A 19,178-nucleotide genomic window follows, 5' to 3' on the forward strand; every position below is an offset into this window, starting at 1 on the left:
GGTTGGTCTCTAGCTTTGTCTTTCTTTCCTCATTTGAAATACAACAATTGGTACATTTGACCTGGTCCGATGAGCACACTTTAATGTCATGATCTCCAGCACATTACGCACAATGAAGATTATTAACGCAATCCTTTGATTTATGACCATAACCACAACATTTGAAGCAACGTAGGACATCAACATTCTCTGTCACTCTACATCTGTACAGATCTATGTAAACTTTTCGCTTTCTAATGATTTGCTCAAACTGTCTGGGTCTGTTTCGCATATTATAGTAAATTCAGTGAAAACACCTCTACGATGCTTAATTGTTTCCAAGATTCGCAAATGTTGAATAGTCTCAATATCATTTTGTGATTTCAAAACTTCTTTCAAGTCGTCACAGTCAAACTCATCACCAACATTCATAATCCTGATTTTAGTTGCTCAATTGCAGCTTCGTAACCATTACCCAGTTCCTCTGTGACTTTTTTCCTGAGCCCTTCGGCATCCACTTTTGTATCGCATTCAACAACAATTGAACCATTCACACCGTTTCGCACATTCCGTATACCCATTTGGGATGGATTTATTTTATTCCTTACCTCTTTTTAGTTTTTTGATTGGTTTGATGTAACGCTGGTTTTTGAAAACGGGCTTGGTAGTCATATAGCTACTGCTTCTGCCTCATTCGTAGGAGGTCGTGGGTTCAATCCCAGGTCCCAGTAGGAGAATGTACTTTGCATCTTTCTCTATATTTCTCATGTTCTATAGCAATCGCTAGAACTGGAAATGAACTTCCATGCCGTTTCCATTGCTATTCCTATACCTTCAACTTGAGTATTCTAGCAGTAATCTGCTGGAATTGGAAATGAACTATAAAAAAAAGGTCGTTTCCAATTAGAAAATCCATCAGTTGCTTTCTCCTACCTATCACATTGGCAGCTCGTTAACCAAGACGGACCTTTGTCTCTCGAACCTAACCCAAAAAATCCATCAGATTCCGCATGAACTCGTGGCAAGTTCAGAGGTATATTCGGCTTGCAGTGGGCGAGTGATTGCATCAACATTTTCTCCCACTTCCCTACATTGACTTGCATTCTGACATGGCAGGCGCCAGTATGACCTAACAAATGAGATCACAAGTACTTGTACATTGAAGATGTGTGCTATTCCCAAGCAAACATCTGTTGCAAGAACAGCTGATTTAGTCATAATGGAGTAGCAAATACGAGCAGTCAATCAAGCTCAAGCTCAAGCTGCTTTGATTCTCACTATACATTCGACTGTGGTTTTAGAACGTTTATCATTGTCAACCGTTGCAATATTCACAGTATTGTTGTTTTCTTGCACATTATCATTAGTATGGCCATTGTCATCAGATTTTGTAGACACACTTTTATTGCGAACACTACCAGATCGTAAAACTGAATCATTCACATTTAAGTTTCTACTACTACCATCGATTGCGGCATAGCTGAATGATGGATTTCCATCACTACGTTTCGATTTTCTCAACACGGACGTCAATACTCTTGATTGCTTCCAATAATTCATCGCACTTGCTAATTATTGTGTTTAAGCAAGTCTCGGGTACTTATTCAAAAGGACGTATGTGATTTTGTAAACAAAGATTCAAACGTCGATTTGTCCGATCTGAGAGCCCTCCCACGCAAATCATCGCCACAGACAGGCAGGGGAAGCCTTCGGCTACCTGTTGGTGGTGTTGGTTTGCGTGGGAGTCCCATCAGATTGGATAAATCGACGTCTCAATATTTGTTTACAAAATCACATACGTCCTTTTGAATAAGTACCCGAGAAGTTTGTTTTTTTCCGGCAGTCGTGGCACATATATTTTAGGGATAAATACTCACGTAAAGCGGTTGCTTCCGCATTGTTTAAATCTGCACATTTTGTATGCAAAGCCTGACCGCATCCACCAAAACAAAAAAACTCTATTATTTGGCGCATTTAGGGTAAATCACTACTTGGGCCTATGGACCCGGTTCCCGGCTCACTACACAGAAAACTAATGATTTATACTGTTTGGAAGCCGTAGGTTTATGATTGATAATTTTTAAAAAGTCTCCCATTTATTTTTCACAATATTCAATATCTTTCAATCACTTGTTTTACTCCTAATTGATCCAATTGTAGAAAATAAAAATGTAGATTTCAAAATCTCACTCTCCGATGCCACACCACTGAGCCGGAGTGATTCTTTCCACTTTTACAAAACGGTATCATCAATTAAACACCTACCTGAAAATCGTCCTAGTGCTCGTTACAATCATTGCTTCAAGCTTTTAATCACCACACCATGATGCTCCACACACGCACTTCAATCTAATCACTAGAACGTATCACTAGAACTTATATAAACATAATTAGAATACATTTAAAAATGTATTCTCAAACCGAACAAAAAATCACCTCGGCCCAAAAACTTCTAGCCGCACCGTGCTGCCAAAAGGCCAGGAGAATGAAAATGATCCTTCATCGTTGATAGGAAAACTGTTTAATATGTTGACGCTATCATGTTATTTATAATTTTCTCGATTTCAAAAGGTGAAAAAATATTGTTTTTAAGTATTTCGAAAAAATTGGATGAGTAAATATATCTTCTCAACCAAATAAAAATGATTATGAATGATACCATCTGGCATCTTGTTGTCGTGGAACGTGCATATTTTTGTTTACGTCGCATTTTCTACCATCCCGAGAGAGAATAAGAGAGAAATGTTGAGAGATTGAGTGAAATTTTGCTTAGGCCGGGCACTGATTTTTGTGATATGCCGAATGGAAATCGCTATGCCGGAAATGAGTCCTGCACCTCGTTAATTTAAATCAAATAAAAGCTTTCTTGAACGATATTTAGCACGAATAGCTATTTTTTAAGCAGAAGTGAACCCCAATGCAGTATTATACAGCCCACAAAATTCAGGAAAAGTTGCTTCCTGTCATAAATATCAATTGAATAATGCAGTCGTACGCATGTTAGGCCGGGAATGGGGTAAGAAACCCTATTGCTTTGGCGCAAACATCACAATGCACCGACATCTTCGCTGATTGAATGTCGTTATTGTTTGCCTACGACGGTAGGCTACTTTGTTTTTTTCACCTCACTGACAGTTGTGTATCACATTCGAATAAAAACTAGAATATTTTATCCAATTTTTAGTCTTTTTCGATGCACTATGGAACATTCTATAGGGAATTTTATTACCCGTCATACGATGTGTTTTTCACTTCGCGCTACGAACTATTTCACTCTATAATTTTTAGTTTTATCTAGGACCGTAATTTACACTTCTTCTATCTGTATCGATATCACACATTTCCGATATTGATAATGCCTCGATATCACGTAATGCCTCGGAATTTAAAAAAAAATCGAAATCCGATATCAGCTACAGAAAATCGATAGGTCAAATATCGAACATAAAAAAATCAATCCAAAATATTGATTAATCGGAGCGAAAATATCGATTCCCAAAATATCGTATCGGTATCGCCCATTTGTAGGCCGTAGCATACCGTGAGAGACGTTTTTCGGTAGTTAATACGATAATGAACTGATTCGGGGGGCTACAACGTATGATAAATTTCTTTCAATAAACCCCAATTGCGGGGGGGCACCGGTTCTGATGATGCATTTCAACTTGTTTTACACAGATGTGCCCATAAAATATGGTCCCCAACATGAAATGAGCGAGAACAAAGCGTTTTATCAAACCCCATCGGTGGGGGTCGCCTATCCGAGTCAGTTTTTTCCAACTTGTATACAAGTGCGATAGTTTTTTTTCCATGGCTTGTTATGATTCGAAGAGGTTTGCCTCTCATTTATCGTTGTTCGTTATCTATTAAGAGCGATTGCTGCAAACCCTGCACAGCAGTCTAGCCAGAACTGCAAGGCGGAGGGCGACGCTGCAATTTTTTTTTCGCATAAATGTATATTTTTGTACCATACACGCAGAAAATCAGATTAAGAAAAAAATTCCACATCACTGTTACTGACGCCAACGTCAGCCACTCAATGATTTACCGCTGAAACACGATAGACGTCATCTATGCGAATAAATTTTGCAGCATCTCCCTCCGACGAGCGCTTCCACTGCTACTAACTCCAACTTTCTGCTATCACCAAGGGGTTATTATATGAACTTTGAAAAACTTTTTTCAGCTCTACCTTCTCTCGTGTAAAATGATGGATCTGAAAAGAACGGTTTTTCAATCCACAATGCGATTTTCCAATCACTCATTGTAACCAAACATTAGTCCGAACCTTGCGTAGAAATTTTCCCTTGATTGCTGCTGCTGGCCGACAGTCGCTCGATGATTTTTCGTTAAGTCGCCACCATTTCGAATAAATTTACAGTACAGTCACTGATGTTCCAAGACGCAATCAACTCTTCTCATAAAATTTTAGAAAAAAAAAAAAACGATTTTCTTTTCACAATGCGCCACTAACAGCAACCAAACGATGCTGGGACTGATGCCACTGGCGTCTTCGTTGCGACAGTACTGTGCGATCCCTGTGTCCAGTCTCCGCGAAATAATCGAACTCAGATTTAGAGCCCAGCCCGTGAGTCGAACGAATTTGATGTCTGTGCTTGCGATGCACATACGGAATTGGTTGGTTTACCGATTTTAAACAATGCCTGGCGAAATTTAATTTTTCAATAGATTAACGCTTTCAACCCATTTTTTGCAGTAGTTGGGCAAAATCTTAAAGAGTTCGTCGATCGATTGATACCAAAATCTTCAAAATCGATTGGAAGACGGCTGGTATGTTAGCCCATACTTCCTGACCATTTTTCGTCACAGTCTCGAATTTGAATCTGCAGAGTGACCCCCCCATGGAGAACCACTATCCGAATCCCAATGGTGATTATTCTCGTTCGCCTGCGATATACGGGTTAACGAATCCGTTACGGTTCCTCCAATGTCTGGAAGGCGACCCGCCAGAGTGGCTGGATAATATGTCATTCAATAATGGCGATCAGATGGTGGATCCCATGATGCCGGTGCTCATACAGTGGGGTTCACAATTGCGGCGATCGGACATGGGGCTCTTGTGTCTCCTAGTCCTAATGATAGCGGATTTTTGCACAAGGAGAGATCTATTCGACTTTCTTGATCTTGAGGTCCTATTCTAGTTACTACAAATTTATTCTATGTTTTTACTTGACAAGCGACGATTTCTAAGCATTTAACAATTGGGATGGGAATTCTGCAGAAGGGGTAACACGTTTTGATCCCCAAAAGAAGGCACCATAGTAATCGTTCCGAATAAAAATCTTGGCGAATAATGTTAAAATCGTGCAAGTGGATTCTCTAAGTGTGAGTTGTTTTTAACATTACAGTAAGGTTGAAATAATAAAACCACGTAGTTTCCCCTGTACGACCACATGGTTTCTACATGGCCCCTAGAGATGAAGGTTTTAAGTTCTCAGTTGAAAAAAAAAACGGATTGTGTCATTCGATTTAGAAATTGGCGTATGGGATATCATTTACAGTTCCGATTGGATGTGGATAAGAAAAATGATTTGGAGTTTGGATTCAAACAAATTTTGGATTAGTTTCAGGGAAGATAAAAAAAAATGATAGAATATGAAATTGAATTTTTAGGTTTGATTTGGTGATTGTATTTTGAAAGTGTATTTGCTGTTTTGATTTGGATATTGGAATTCAATTTTGGAACTTGCTAGGACTGGAAGTACAATCACCATTAAGTAATATGCGGGTAGCAGCAGGTAAGGACATATTCCATTACTGATTGGTCTTATTCATAAAAGGATCAAATTTTTTTTAAAGATTCTAAATTATAGATAAGCATTCGGACAGCAAACGATCGGTTGAAATTTTTCGAACAAGCAGTGCTTAATCTTCGTCAACCCTTTTCGATGTTGCGCTAGTAGTGGCAAGCAGTGCAAGGACGTTCGAAGTATTCCTGTTGCATGGGAGCTTCCTCAGGTATTCTCGCCTGTACTACATGAATCAGTGGTTTTCGATTAGTTAAATAGATGAAGGACTGCTAATACGGACTAACCTTTGTGATTCAGAACTACTGACTCGATCCAGGAGCGATGCCGAGCAATTGAAACGGCTTTCAGCTGTACATCTCGGCCTGCGCAGCTGGAACTCTCCGTATTAACGCCATATATGAATTGTACTTCATCATTGAACGAGCGAATGCTCGTAACGGATGCTCCGGGTTGCACCTGGAATAGAACCATTTTTTTTAAAGCTATGCGTTTTAGTTTAAAACACTCGATTTATTACCGCACAGCTTTCGGGAGCCAGATCTTCGTTATTCTTTGTGCATATAAATTGTTCGGCGCAATTTGTTTCCTGGGATACCATTGCGTGCATGACCAGTTGCTGCTTGGAATGTGGATCAACGACTGACACGGAAAGTCGCGGAAGTGGAGCGGCTGGTTCCTTCGGCAAACAGGCAGGGGCGGCCGAAAAAAAAGTTTTGTTTGTATTGAGATACATGTCCAATTCAAGAATAGCCAAATTGTGTTCTTCCTTGTGAGCTTCGGGGTGAATTGTAATTTTTGTGATATTGACATGACCTCTCCGGTGCAGTATGAATGTTGGCTTGTTTTGTCCCATGGCACAATCGGCTGAGGTGACGACGTGCCGGTAGTCTATCAGCGTTCCTCCACAGTTGGATTCGCCGTTTCTGTCGTTCTTCAAATAGACGTGAGTGGCGATATAAAACTGTGGTACCATAATTGCGCTTGTAGCTCTATCATAGTATCTCTCACACTCTGTATGTCGAGTACAATTTTCATAATCAAACGATACTCCAGTGACAGCCTCGATCCAATCGATATAAGATGCCACTCGAGTGTACAAACCCATGGATCCATCGCTGCAACCTGTCCCGGTAGACACGATACCGGCAACGAACGGGATTTTCTTCTCCCTAGATGGATCTACTAAATCAATCAATATCGGCCCTCCAGAATCACCGGAACAAGCATCCTTATCGGGTGCAGCCGCACAGAATTGACTTGACTTTATGCCTTCCGCTATCTTGCGATTAGCCGGGAACTGTGCTTTGCAATCTGCTTCTTCAAGCAAAGAAAGATCCGCCTTAAGCAGTACTGGGCTTGAAGCAGAACCGAAGTTTGTGGCACCAAATCCCATCACCGTCAAATGGTCAAAATTCAATTTTTGTTCGGTATAAAGGCAAGCCGAACAGACGAACGGTCCAGGCTCAGCACTTCGTTCCAGTTCGATTAGGGCAATATCATGATAGGATCGCGATATCCTGTAATCGGGATGCCTGACAAACCGTTTGATAGCGATCTGTTGTGCATTATGGTCTTCGGCCGAGCTGGATAAATCAACTTCCCCGAGTCGAACCGTGTCTGGACTCTTTTGGTTGGCGTCTACGGCGCAGTGAGCAGCCGTCAGAGCGTGTTTCAGCGTGATCAGCACTCCTCCGCATAGGTAATCGGTTTTTGATGAGCTGCGAGTCCACCCAATGGCAACCTGCGAAGCAATATGTTTCATCACAGCTCTTGCGAAACTGGAATCGATACTCACGAAAGAACTGTACTCTCCCAACGCAACTGGCTCTCCATTGAGTACAAATGGGCTACCGTTGATAAGGAAACGCTTCTCTTTGTAGAACCGCTCATAACAATCTGTGATAAATTAAATAACAACTTCAAGTTTATTCAGGATGGAAAAATAAAAATTTGGAATTTTAAACTATTCAAACTACCATAACAAATTGAATGTTTCTTTCAAAAGTTTGAAATGTCGTATTAACTTCATGTGCAAACTATTCGTACCTTCCAGGTTCACTCGGGAGGCATAATCACTTGGTGGAGTCGGCACGAATGAATTGTCATTCTCGCTCCAAAAATCATCGTCGCACTTTCCACTGCTAATTGTTAACAGAGCTATAATACCACACCATGCGGTTCTGCTATGGACCATGTTTTTGTACAGATGGGTGCTTTCGGCTCGACTGTTGAATTCTATCTGAGATGTAAGCTCGTGTCATTCAGTTAGGGATAATTTATCAAGTGAGGTAATTCAGAAACTCGTTTTGTTCGCAATTAGTTAGCGCTAAGCATCTTGTTGCAGTATACGAATAGAATCCGATGAACTATTATAATATTTGCATATGTTTGATATCTACACGTAAAGAAAATAATGGCAAAAAACCATTCGAAAATACAAATGCAATTAATTATGCCACCTAATGAATGATGTCATACTAAATAGCTTATAAAGTTCTTAAGCTAATGAAAAGTATAAGTTTGGGCATGTATGTGGCCAATGCAATGTATAAGTTTTTGCCTTTCTCGTATATTAAGTATACGTAAAGGCTATATGATCGCTCCAAAACCAAACTTTTTATAGAAGGAGCTCGATAGTGTTATACACCGATCGACTCAGCTCGACGAATTGAGGTGATGTCTGTGTGTATGTGTGTGTGTGTGCGTGTGTGTGCGTGTGTGTTTTTTTTCTTCCTAAGCAATGGAGGGGGAATCTTCTTCTTCAAGGTTGGAATTCTATAAGATCGTTTGTAGAATTCTCCGCTTGGAGAATACTCGAAATAGAGTCGAAACGTCGGGAAAAATCTAAAACATTCGTGATTCGGGAATTGCTATGCATTTCCGTGTGGTTACCTTCGAGGACTACATCCATTACCAATCGATTGACCAAATTCCGAAGGGCCTTTTGCTTCTATGAGTGATACCAGGAATAACGGTTAGGGGTTTGTGGAAAGTATTTGCTTTGTTAGAATAGTAAGTGGGGCAATAATTGATTGCAGAGAATATCCGTAATGTCTATTTGTGTTTATTGCGGAATTTCCTTCTTTTCTTTAATATGTTTCAATCAAATCCAGAGTTGGATTTTTTTCTTTACCCTCCTGCTTCCAATGGCGCTTTCGACCATCGACCAAACCACATCAGAGTTGCATTTTGTTGACCCAACTATGTGCATAAGTCAAGACAAAATTTTCAAAACGACTTATCTGCTTTTGTGAACAAAGATTCAAACGACGATTTAACGAATCTGATAGCACTCCCACGCAAACCAACACCACCAATAGGTAGGTGAAGGTTTCCGCTACCTGTTGATGGCGTTGGTTTGTGTGGGAGAGCTATCAGATTCGTCAAATCGTCGTTTGAATCTTTGTTTACAAAAGCAGATAAGTCGTTTTAAAAATTTTGTCTTGAAGTGCTTCCAAACCATCAAAAGACCCAATCCAGAATTTTCCTTGATTCTTGATTGCTTTTTCCCACGAACCAACAAATCCACTTGATTCAACAAGGTCTAACAGCCATTCAAATTCCATGTTTGGTTTTAATTGACCCAAATAAGTCCGTAAGTTCCTTCAAACTACTGACTGACCAAACTAGTCAGATTCAATTTTTTTTTATCCTTCTAGGTCCGATTGCGATTCCGAACATCGATATCCTAATTCAGATCTGAATTTCTTTGACCCAACTAGGTCCAGTGGTGTCTCCAAACCATCCAACGACTTACTCCAGAGTTGAATTTTCTTGGTCCTAAGCTGCTAAGGCGATTCCGGCTTTCAATGGACTAAGTCCAATGTGGGATTGGGAGAGTGGGATTTTATCAATCGAATCAGGTCCAGTAGTGGTTCCAAATAATCGTCAGAGTCACTAGATGTAGATTTTTCTTATTCCGAATAGGTCCGATAGAGATGCCGATACTTTAGCGATACTTTTGAGATGACAGTAAAAAAATTTCTTAATGATCTTTCAACGCTGCTCTGAAGTTTTTTTTTATTGTCTTTATTGAGGAGACTTTCAGCCCTAGGCTGGCTCGTCTCCGGAAACTCTGAAAAGTTCCTTTCCAAACTTCCAAAACCTAGCGAAAAAGTTCAAAACAAATTTAAGAGCATTTTCCACCACAGAAAATCGTTTTGAAAATCCCTCGACGTGTAAAATCGCAGCTAATGAATTAGCATTCAATATTGCTTTAAATTTGACTGAAAGTTTCAATTATTTTTGATTTGAAACAACAATAAGATGTTTCGTTCATTTGCATGCTCCAAATATGTGCATGAAAATACAAATAAAAAAAAAGTATCTTCTTTTTGCTAAGATTCAAATTGTTCTCCGAATATAAAATTAGCGTATTTTATTGGGCGTTGGGAGCACACGCTACGGCTCTGATAAAGGCTGATCTTGGTTGTGCCTTTTTGGTTTCAGTTTTCCAGGCTCAAAATCTTTCCAGTATCAAAATCGGAAAATATATTTCACATCCTTCATTTTGCACACCATGCCTAAAATTTTCTACTCGTCAATAATGAACTAAGGCCGATTTTGGTTATGCTTCTTTGAGTTGAGTTTTTAAGGCTCAAAAAAACATTCCAGCATCGAAATCAAAATATATTTCACATCTATCTTCTCAGATCATGCTTTAAATTTTCCCTTTGTCAATAATTAACAAAGTCTGTTCTTGGCTATGCCGTCTTGGGTTGAGTTTTCCAGGCTCAACATATCCATATTTCAACAATCAATATTATCTTATATTGGTTATACCTTCTTGGGTTAAGTTTATGTTTATTTTGATTTCATTTCATATATTTATGTTTCAAAATGAGATTGTTGTTTAATCCTCTTCATATCATGAATTACCTCCGGTACCTTCACACTAAACAAATTGGCCGAGCAATACATTGCTGTTGGGAGCGAACAGTCCACGAACCGACCGCGACATTGTCGTGACTTCAGGACAGCACACGTCCGTCGTCTACAAAATCGTTTCAAAACTGATTGATTGGTGTTCAGCCCAGAGCCTACACGCTCAAATTAGCCTAATTTTATGCGTTTAGACTAACATTTGAAAAAGGATATTTTTTTGTAACGTATTACACTACCACCTCTACAACTACGTTGCCATCCATGCGAATAAATTTATTGCAGCGTCTTCCTCCGACGCACGTTTGTGATTCCGTTACTGACGCCAATTTTCAACCGTCGCCAAGCGAATATGTTTTTTTTTTATTTCGACGAAAACTCGTCTCGGATCATCTTTTTCCTGTATAAAATTGTCGTTCCAATGGTTCTAATCGCTAAGCGCAACAAAATCAGAATCTTGCGAACCAATTTTGACTTTTGGGGGCGACAGCTAAATCGATAAATCTCGGGTACTTATTCAAAAGGACGTATGTGATTTTGTAAACAAATATTCAAACGTCTTTTTGTCCAATCTGATGGCACTCCCATGCAAACCAACACCACCAACAGGTAGCCAAAGGCTTCCCCTACCTGTCTGTGGTGACGGTTTGCGTGGGAGGGCTATCAGATTGGACATATTGACGTTTGAATCTTTGTTTACAAAATCACATACGTCCTTTTGAATAAGTACCCGAAAGAAATATGCTACCTTCAATATTGGTAATCTTCTTCTTATTGGCATTACATCCCCACACTGGGACAGAGCCGCCTCGCAGCTTAGTATTCATTTAGCACTTCCACAGTTATTAACTGCGAGGTTTCTAAGCCAGGTTACCATTTTTGCATTCGTATATCATGAGGCTAATACGATGATACTTGCATGCCCAGGGAAGTCAATTGTTTCGACTTTCCAATCCGAAAATTGCCTAGACCGGCACCGGGAATCGAACCCAGCCACCCTCAGCATGGTCTTGCTTTGTAGCCGCGCGTCTTACCGCACGGCTAAGGAGGGCCCAATATTGGTAATATCATATAAAAATATAAATTTTACTGATCATGAACTTACTAAAGTCACAGTACAGCCTTTTGTGGGCTTCATGGCCGTGCGGTTAGCGACGTCAATCTTCTAGGCGCATGTGCTATGGAGTGTGGGTTCGATTCCCGCCCCGGTAAGCAGTAAACTTTTCGTGATAGAAAAAAATCTTCACTGGTCTCCTGGTGTCATGTGCCCTGTCCGTTATCTCCTGCTAGGTGTTAAGTGTTCAGTCTGTACGACCTCTGGTCGAAGACGGCGTTCCTGTATTTTTTTAAAACGAATATATTGTTGGTTCTGACAATAACCGATTTATTTTCGATAATGTGCTCTCAAAGAACTGCTTCCGTTAAGGACTGTCGCGACCTTCATCCAATGATTCACCGCTCCACCACAGACAAACAGACGTAACAGTTGAAATAAAATCAAAAAAAAAATCTGCAGTAATCAATTGCTGACATCGAAAAAATTTCTTCAGTCACCGAACGAATAAGTACATTGAAGCGTCTTTTTCTGACACGCCCTTGAGATTCTTCTATCGACGGCAATACTCTGCCGTTGCCAAGCGATTTATTTTCGTACTTTGAAGGAAATTTATGTCGGATCAACCTTCTCTTATGAATACATTTTCGGACGCATTCTCCATAGGGAATACACACTTAAGGACGGCCGTCGTTAGGACCGATACTGACGCCATCGATTTTTCTTCAGTCATCATGCGAATAAGTCTTCGAATCGTCTCCTTCCGACAGGTGCATGAGATTCGGCTGCCGATGGCTGCTTTGTGTCGCCGCCAAGCGATTATGCTTTGCACTTTGAATAAAATTCAACTCGGAACCGATTTTATTTCCAATCGCTGCAGCAACCACCCGTCAATGGCCGCTGCTCGGACCGACACTGACGCCTTCCGCTACCGCTTTTAAAAAGAAAGTCCAAAATTAACTTCCACTCGTTTACTTCGCAACAATACGCATTTTGAGTCACTGATTACACATAACCGAACACCGAATCACGCAAAAATATTTCACTGGTAGATTTGTAAGTCACCAGTGGTTGCACTTTGGAAAAGACATCCCAACTTTATCCTCTTTCCAAATATGATGATGGTCCTGAAAAGAACCGTTTTATTTTGAACTATGTGCCTCATTAACAGCAACTACTCGACCGCGTGATCGCCATTTGATAGTTCGCCCTTCCACCGCTGCGATAGCAGCCCGAGCAGCACATGTCAGGAAAAAACATTGCAGGAACTTTATAGTGACTAAATCTGGTCACATATGAGTTGTCGTAACCTATGTGGAGCACGCATGCTGCTAGGGAGTTGTCGCTGGGGCTGCATTTGGACGCACGTGCACGAAACACGGGTCTTTTTCTACATAGGGGAAACGAAGCAGTGGTCCAAAGGCCTGTGACTTACATCAATCTGATGTCCGTGTTGGAGATGCCAAACAACATTTGCGACCGTATGACCCGTTCGGCCTAATGACATCTTCAGCCAAGAAAACATTTCGGCCAATCATTTTTTTCGACCAAGTGGCCGAAAATTTGGGAATTGATTTGCGATTTGGGTGTAACTTGTATTGTGTAAACAAACATTGTTTTATAAATGAACGGGCCATTTGGCCCAGAACGTCGTTTGGTCGACATGTCACTTCTTACTTTATTTTTTTACTTTTCACTTCTTGATCAACCCTGGTTTAGCAATGGCAAATTTCCTATAGTGGGCAACTGCCAGATGAGGAAAAAAATTACCGAGATTACGTTAATTGTTACCGATATCAATTTCCCGATATCTCTGCAAAACGTTTGCTGAGGTCTATAAAATAATTTAAGTGTATATATATCTTGGATACAAAGTATGGAAAAGATTATCATAGTTCATCCGCTTCTATTTGTTTAATACATAAAACAAGTTTCTTACTGCTATTGCAAATAAAACGAGTTTGATGATTTTTCAGGAAATTACCCACAATGCCACAAACTCACAGTTCAGTTAGAATCCAGGTTTCTACTCTAGCCACAAATCAGTTATGGTAATTTGATGTTGACACTAGTTGTGAGCAACGTTTAAGACACAATTCTTAATGTCCAGGATTGATACTTGATTATGAGGCGACAATTTTTACCTTGTTAATTTTCCTTCTTTCCGTCCTTTATTTCATTTTTTAATTTTTTCTGTATGTACGTTAAGAATATTACCTTGCAAGCTCGAAGATGTGGAAACTCGGATTCGTTCCAGACCTGATAGCATTAACTAGTGAAAATTTGTGAAGATCTTGCGGTGGAAATTCTAAATATTTTTCATACTAACATCTGATGTAACTAAATCCGACGACACAATTTATTGGTCTGTGATGAAAATTCCGAAATCCATCATTAGTTGGAGCGTGACAAAGTCGATCTGATATCGATTTCCATTCCGTACTATTTCTGTCACCGTAATAAGCAAACAAACAAACCGAACTGAAATAGACAAGGCAGATCCGGATTCCGACAAGTAGTTGAGAATGATAATGCTGCCACCACCGAATCATTAGTCGGACGGTGCAATATCTTGTCCGATGAGCAAGCAATAACTCGCCGCTTTATTTATAAATCCACGGGAACGACCATCCGGTACGCAACGTTTAGCGCAAACCAACTTTGTCCGAATTGTTACTGCTGAGTGAGTGTGTATCATCATCGTCTCGCTTTTGTGATAGCAAACCACCCACGATGGAAGGGAATCCATCGAAGACGACGTTGACGCTGATGTCTCACTCGCCCGGTTGTCGCAGTTTTTCCCCTCCCAGGCCGTTTCTTCTCTTCGATTATGATGCTTGATTGAATCCGTCTATTACACATTTTTATTTTATTTTTGTCTGATCTGATACCCCGCAAAGCGGAGAGTGTGTGAAGAAAAGTGGAATCAATTTATGGTGAATAATTGAAGATAACTCATTCAGTCAGCACTTGAGAGTGGTTTTATTTGTTAGGAACTCCTCTAATGTCTCTATGAAGAGTTCATCCAAAACTTTTTCTACTTCACTAGAATTTCATGATATCTTTTCACAGTTTGTTTTCAATTTGCTAAAGTGCTCTTTCCACAGAAAGCACTTGTTTATTAAAAAATTGTATGTATGTACGTATGTATGTACTTAACAGTAAGGTCAAATTTCAATATCATTTTGAATTCAACAAAGCAGACACTTACACGAAACCCACGGGAAAAAGAGATTTTGAGAATCTCCTTCTAAATAGCAGCATAATCCAACAGATTGAACTTTGCCATACTTGTCAAGCTCAAGCTTTCCACGGGATGGTTTGTTTGGAGAAAGGCGCGTCAACTGGGTAACAACTGTTGAAGGTAGAAGTAATAGACGCAAACGACTAATAGTTCCCTTGCTTATGACTAATTGGCTACCACTTCATTATTCAGATACACCCTCCCAACTCCATCTAATATCTCACAACTCTGAAACATCAATTTCATTGGTAAGCACAACGTAATACGGTTGTGTTTCGATTGAAGAATCGATTAGAGCAGCGGTTCTCAACCTATTTGTTGGTTGGTACTAAGGGTATGCGATAACACACTTTTTCCGAACGAAACGAAACGAAACGAAATTTGAAATGTCTATGTTGATTCGGATCGAAACGAAACGAAATATAGATTTACTTTCGAGACTTCGAAACGATACGAAATCAAGGTTCATTTATTTCGAAATTTTTCGAAACGAAACGAAATTTTAATTTTTTTTCCGCGGAATTTTTGTTAAATTGGTTTTACATTATGTACGCAATTCTGATTTCACTTTCACTCGAAGTCAAATAACTGTTTTGCGACCAATAGCGTTATAATAACAGAAGAGACAGTCTGTGATAAATCGCCGCATTCTCGCCGCACCCAGCACTTGTGCCGCTTTCAAAGGAATTCATCGTGGAGCGTGTGATCCCGAATCTGATCATTTTTATATCAGTTTTATATCGGCCCTCCTTAGCCGTGCGGTAAGACGCGCGGCTAGAAAGCAAGACCATGCTGACAGTGGCTGGGTTCGATTCCCGGTGCCGGTCTAGACAATTTTCGGATTGGAAATTGTCTCGACTTCCCTGGGCATAAAAGTATCATCGTGTTAGCCTCATGATATACGAATGCAAAAATAGTAACTTGGCTTAGAGACCTCGCAGTTAATAACTGTGGAAGTGCTTAATGAACACTAAGCCGCGAGGCGGCTTTATCCCAGTGTGGGGATGTAATGCCAATAAGAAGAAGAAGATATAAAAATATAGAAATTGTGGGATTTTTCATATACGGATTCAAATTTCGTTTAAAACCTTAGTTCACTTAAGAACTATGTAATTATGCTGAAGCATACTACATATTGTCTTGTCCGCCTTTTCGTACAACAAAGTTGTACTAAAAGGCTATCATTTCACTCCAAAATCGAACTTTTTATAAAAGTCTCGGAAACCCATGATGTTATGTATCAATCGACTCAGCTCGTCGAGCTGAACAAATGTCTGTCTGTCCGTGTGTATGTGTGTGTGTGCACACGATAACCGAAAAACATTAGCAACTTTTCCATATAGTAATTCTTAACCGATTTTCTCGCAACAATTTGCATAAGATGGGTGACAAACCCTAGTTGATTACTATTGAATATAATCACGATCGGTCATTGCGTTCAAAAGTTATGAAGAAAATGGTGTGTTGAATGGTTGGTTGGTTGTTTGCCTTACAGCGTTGGCAAGAGCCGCAATGTAGGCAATTATTTATGATGTGTATCACACTAAGGCCAAAAGATTGAATCGAGAAAGGCATCGTCACCGCTAGCTGGATTTATCTGGGTTTTTATTTAATGGGATACTCAATTATGTATTCACATCTGCCAGGCGTATCGTATACGCAGATTGAGAATTGATATTACTAGACCAACATTTGAAAAGGGCGTAACAGCCAAAACTTATTCTTTCTCATTCGTCCACATCCTGTTCACCTTTCTAAATAGCATAAAGATATGTACTTCAGATTGAATTTCACAGACCCATAGTCTCTTATATACAATCAGCTCGCCGAATTGAGCTATTATCTGTGTGTCGTTGACATATGAGAACAGCTGTTATGGTCAGTATGAGCTGAAAGCTTTCAGCTTTCATCAATTTTAATGATCTTTCAACTCGTTCTGGATTCTTTTTTGTAAATTCCATGCGAAGATCTAGAAATGCCCACAAATCTGCAATGTTCCTTATACATTGTGCAAATAGTCAAAGAAGAGCTTAGCTTGATTAACTGTACACATCATAGTTGCTAATCATGATTGGCCGAGACACAGAAAATATGCACAGCTCACCAATTAAATAATATTCTTGGGAAATGAAATGAAATTATTAATTTATTAATTATCACTAAAAAAAAGTTATTTTCATTGTATACTTGCTTCGGAGTTTCCAATTCTTGACCAATACCTAACGATGCTCCTTAATGTCAATTAAGGATTAGGAGCGGAAAACTAGTTTGACACTCATTGTTATAAGAGACCGAGGAATGCTCTGCATCTCCCTGAGCGCTACGGGAAAGGAATCGTTAGTTAGTTGAGAAGGTAATTCATGTGAAGCCCCTTGGTAAACGACTAAATATTTATTGTAAACGAAGTTATTTTGAAAACAAGTAGACGAAAACTGTGTTTCAAATCAATCTAACGCAAGATCAATGTGCTTCGTTTAATAAGCTTTTACAACACTATCGATTCCGCACTAAATAACTTTGTGCTCTTCGATGCAGACATTAGTTTTATCACTTCGCGTTCTCCAACCCTAGCTGGCGTGATTAGCATCAATACGATCGATTGCACACTGGTTAAACAAATTTCTGCAACGCGAGGTAGATTTTTGACGTAGGACTTACGTCTTTCTTTACTATACTGAGTGTCATTTAGTTTTTTGGAAATCGAGAGCGTTACGCTGAAAGGGAAGATTTCGAACGTTACTAGCGCCTTTATCTTTCGATGGATTTTTAGGATTCATATATCAATCGATTCGGACACTCTCCAGCAATTTGCCAACTTCATTGAAACTTAAGATTTTTAACGATAAGCTATTGAAAATTTCAAATCTTTTCAAGGTCAACAAAAATTTCATATTTAATCAATCTCGTGCATTCCTAACACGGACATCAGAATGCATTGCCACGTGCCTTCGGATCTACCGCAATATTTGCTTTGTGCATAAAAGAAGCAGAACCTTCCGTGTGCGAGTCACACGAGTCATTACAGTTTGTGACAGCAGTGCGTACTGACGTGCTTTTCGCTCCACCATTGTTTCTCGCACTTTTCTACCTACACAGAATCCAGTCGCTAGCAGAAGAGCTCCCGGTGGGTCTGCGAGTGTGCATGAAAGAAGAGGGCGCATTTTTTTTGCCGTTCTATGCTTGATGATGGTCGGATGCAGTGGTGTCAGTTGCGATCGATGCAATTGCCTCGCTCGGAGCTCACGGCTAGAGGCTGCGAGGGCAGCGGTGGTGGATGAAGAATAATAAAATTAGCCCAGAGAGATTTAGTCTGCTCATCCAGGGAGAGTGATTGGTTTAATAATCCTCAACTTAACAGTTATGATTCCTTAGCAAAAAAAAATCAATTACCCAATCTATATAATAAAAATGAGTTGAGATTTCCTTCCTGACGATTAACCTTGCGAACGGGTTGACCGATTTGCAAGATTTGTTTTCCTAATCGATTCGTTTTGGGAACCGCAGGTTTTGTTGAATATAACGGGGAAATGCAAAAAATTATTAGAATACTATTTTGGGTCAGCTGTTGAGGAAAACAAAACAAACGAACGGAAATTGATCTAGAGTGCGGTGCTGCAAATAGTTCATTGTGACATTTTATTGCTGATCCCTTCAATATTTAGACTTTTGCGAAAATTGTTAGTTACGGGTCATGTTTCCTCATCATAGTAATCTGTGAAATTATCGTTGGTGATAATTGAGGAGTTGACATCCGCTGTCAGCATAGGCGAATATCTGTTATTTTCTGATCCTTACCTAAATGGCTTTCACTAAGCTACAATTGAACTCTTCCTTGACAATCTCCACCGGCTGCATCTCCACAAATGTTCGATTCAAAGCCACAGGCAGGCATCCTAATCGGGCGAAAATAGCCTTTATTCAGAATAATATGAATTTCTCAGCCAGGTCGTGAGCTAAGAAAAGGTATCTGCTTTTCTAAAATTGTTGTTTCAATTAATGTATTTCAAGGCTCTTTTTCGTTTAACTAAGATGTTTTCTTAGCACTATCGGAAATGCTCAATACGACTTACAAAAATCAAGCATTTCACGAAATTTGACAGAGGATACTCGGAACTAACCAAACCAGCCCTAGAAAAATCCAAGTAAGCACGCGTTTTGTATTGAGCTGAGGGATCACAACTGAGCAAATAATTTCACCGCAGGAGTCTAATGAAGTGCAAAATACTCAATAAACACCTCTCTTAAAGGG

The 19,178-nt window shown here is 39.8% G+C and overlaps 2 protein-coding genes across 6 annotated transcripts in view; one reads left to right on the top strand and one right to left on the bottom strand.

Annotated features, from left to right (window-relative positions):
• The window catches only part of LOC134207899 (tau-tubulin kinase homolog Asator), a 181,327-nt gene that overhangs the window by 126,427 nt on the left and 35,722 nt on the right, over nucleotides 1–19,178 (top strand). The window lies entirely within an intron of this gene.
• Nucleotides 5,604–7,965, bottom strand: LOC134217676 (urokinase-type plasminogen activator-like). Of its 2 annotated transcripts, none has more exons than XM_062696497.1 (5): nucleotides 7,797–7,965; nucleotides 7,546–7,646; nucleotides 6,268–7,491; nucleotides 6,035–6,206; nucleotides 5,604–5,968 (listed from the first exon to the last, which is right to left on the bottom strand). In XM_062696497.1, the coding sequence occupies exons 1-5, from the start codon at nucleotides 7,942–7,944 to the stop codon at nucleotides 5,955–5,957; spliced, it is 1,659 nt and encodes a 552-aa protein (XP_062552481.1). In that variant the 5' UTR covers nucleotides 7,945–7,965; the 3' UTR covers nucleotides 5,604–5,954. The 2 variants fall into 2 exon arrangements, with proteins under 2 accessions (XP_062552481.1, XP_062552474.1); XM_062696490.1 differs by having other exon boundaries at nucleotides 5,604–5,973.

This window comes from Armigeres subalbatus, chromosome 1, assembly GCF_024139115.2.
Source record: "Armigeres subalbatus isolate Guangzhou_Male chromosome 1, GZ_Asu_2, whole genome shotgun sequence".
Taxonomy (NCBI): domain Eukaryota; kingdom Metazoa; phylum Arthropoda; class Insecta; order Diptera; family Culicidae; genus Armigeres; species Armigeres subalbatus.

Coding starts and splice junctions, on each gene's coding strand:
- LOC134217676 (XM_062696490.1), bottom strand. CDS start 7,944: ATGGTCCATAGCAGAACCGCATGGTGTGGTATTATAGCTCTGTTAACA. Junction 7,647..7,796: donor CTCCCGAGTGAACCTGGAAG/GTACGAATAGTT, acceptor AATTTATCACAG/ATTGTTATGAGCGGTTCTAC. Junction 7,492..7,545: donor TGGGAGAGTACAGTTCTTTC/GTGAGTATCGAT, acceptor ATTGCTTCGCAG/GTTGCCATTGGGTGGACTCG.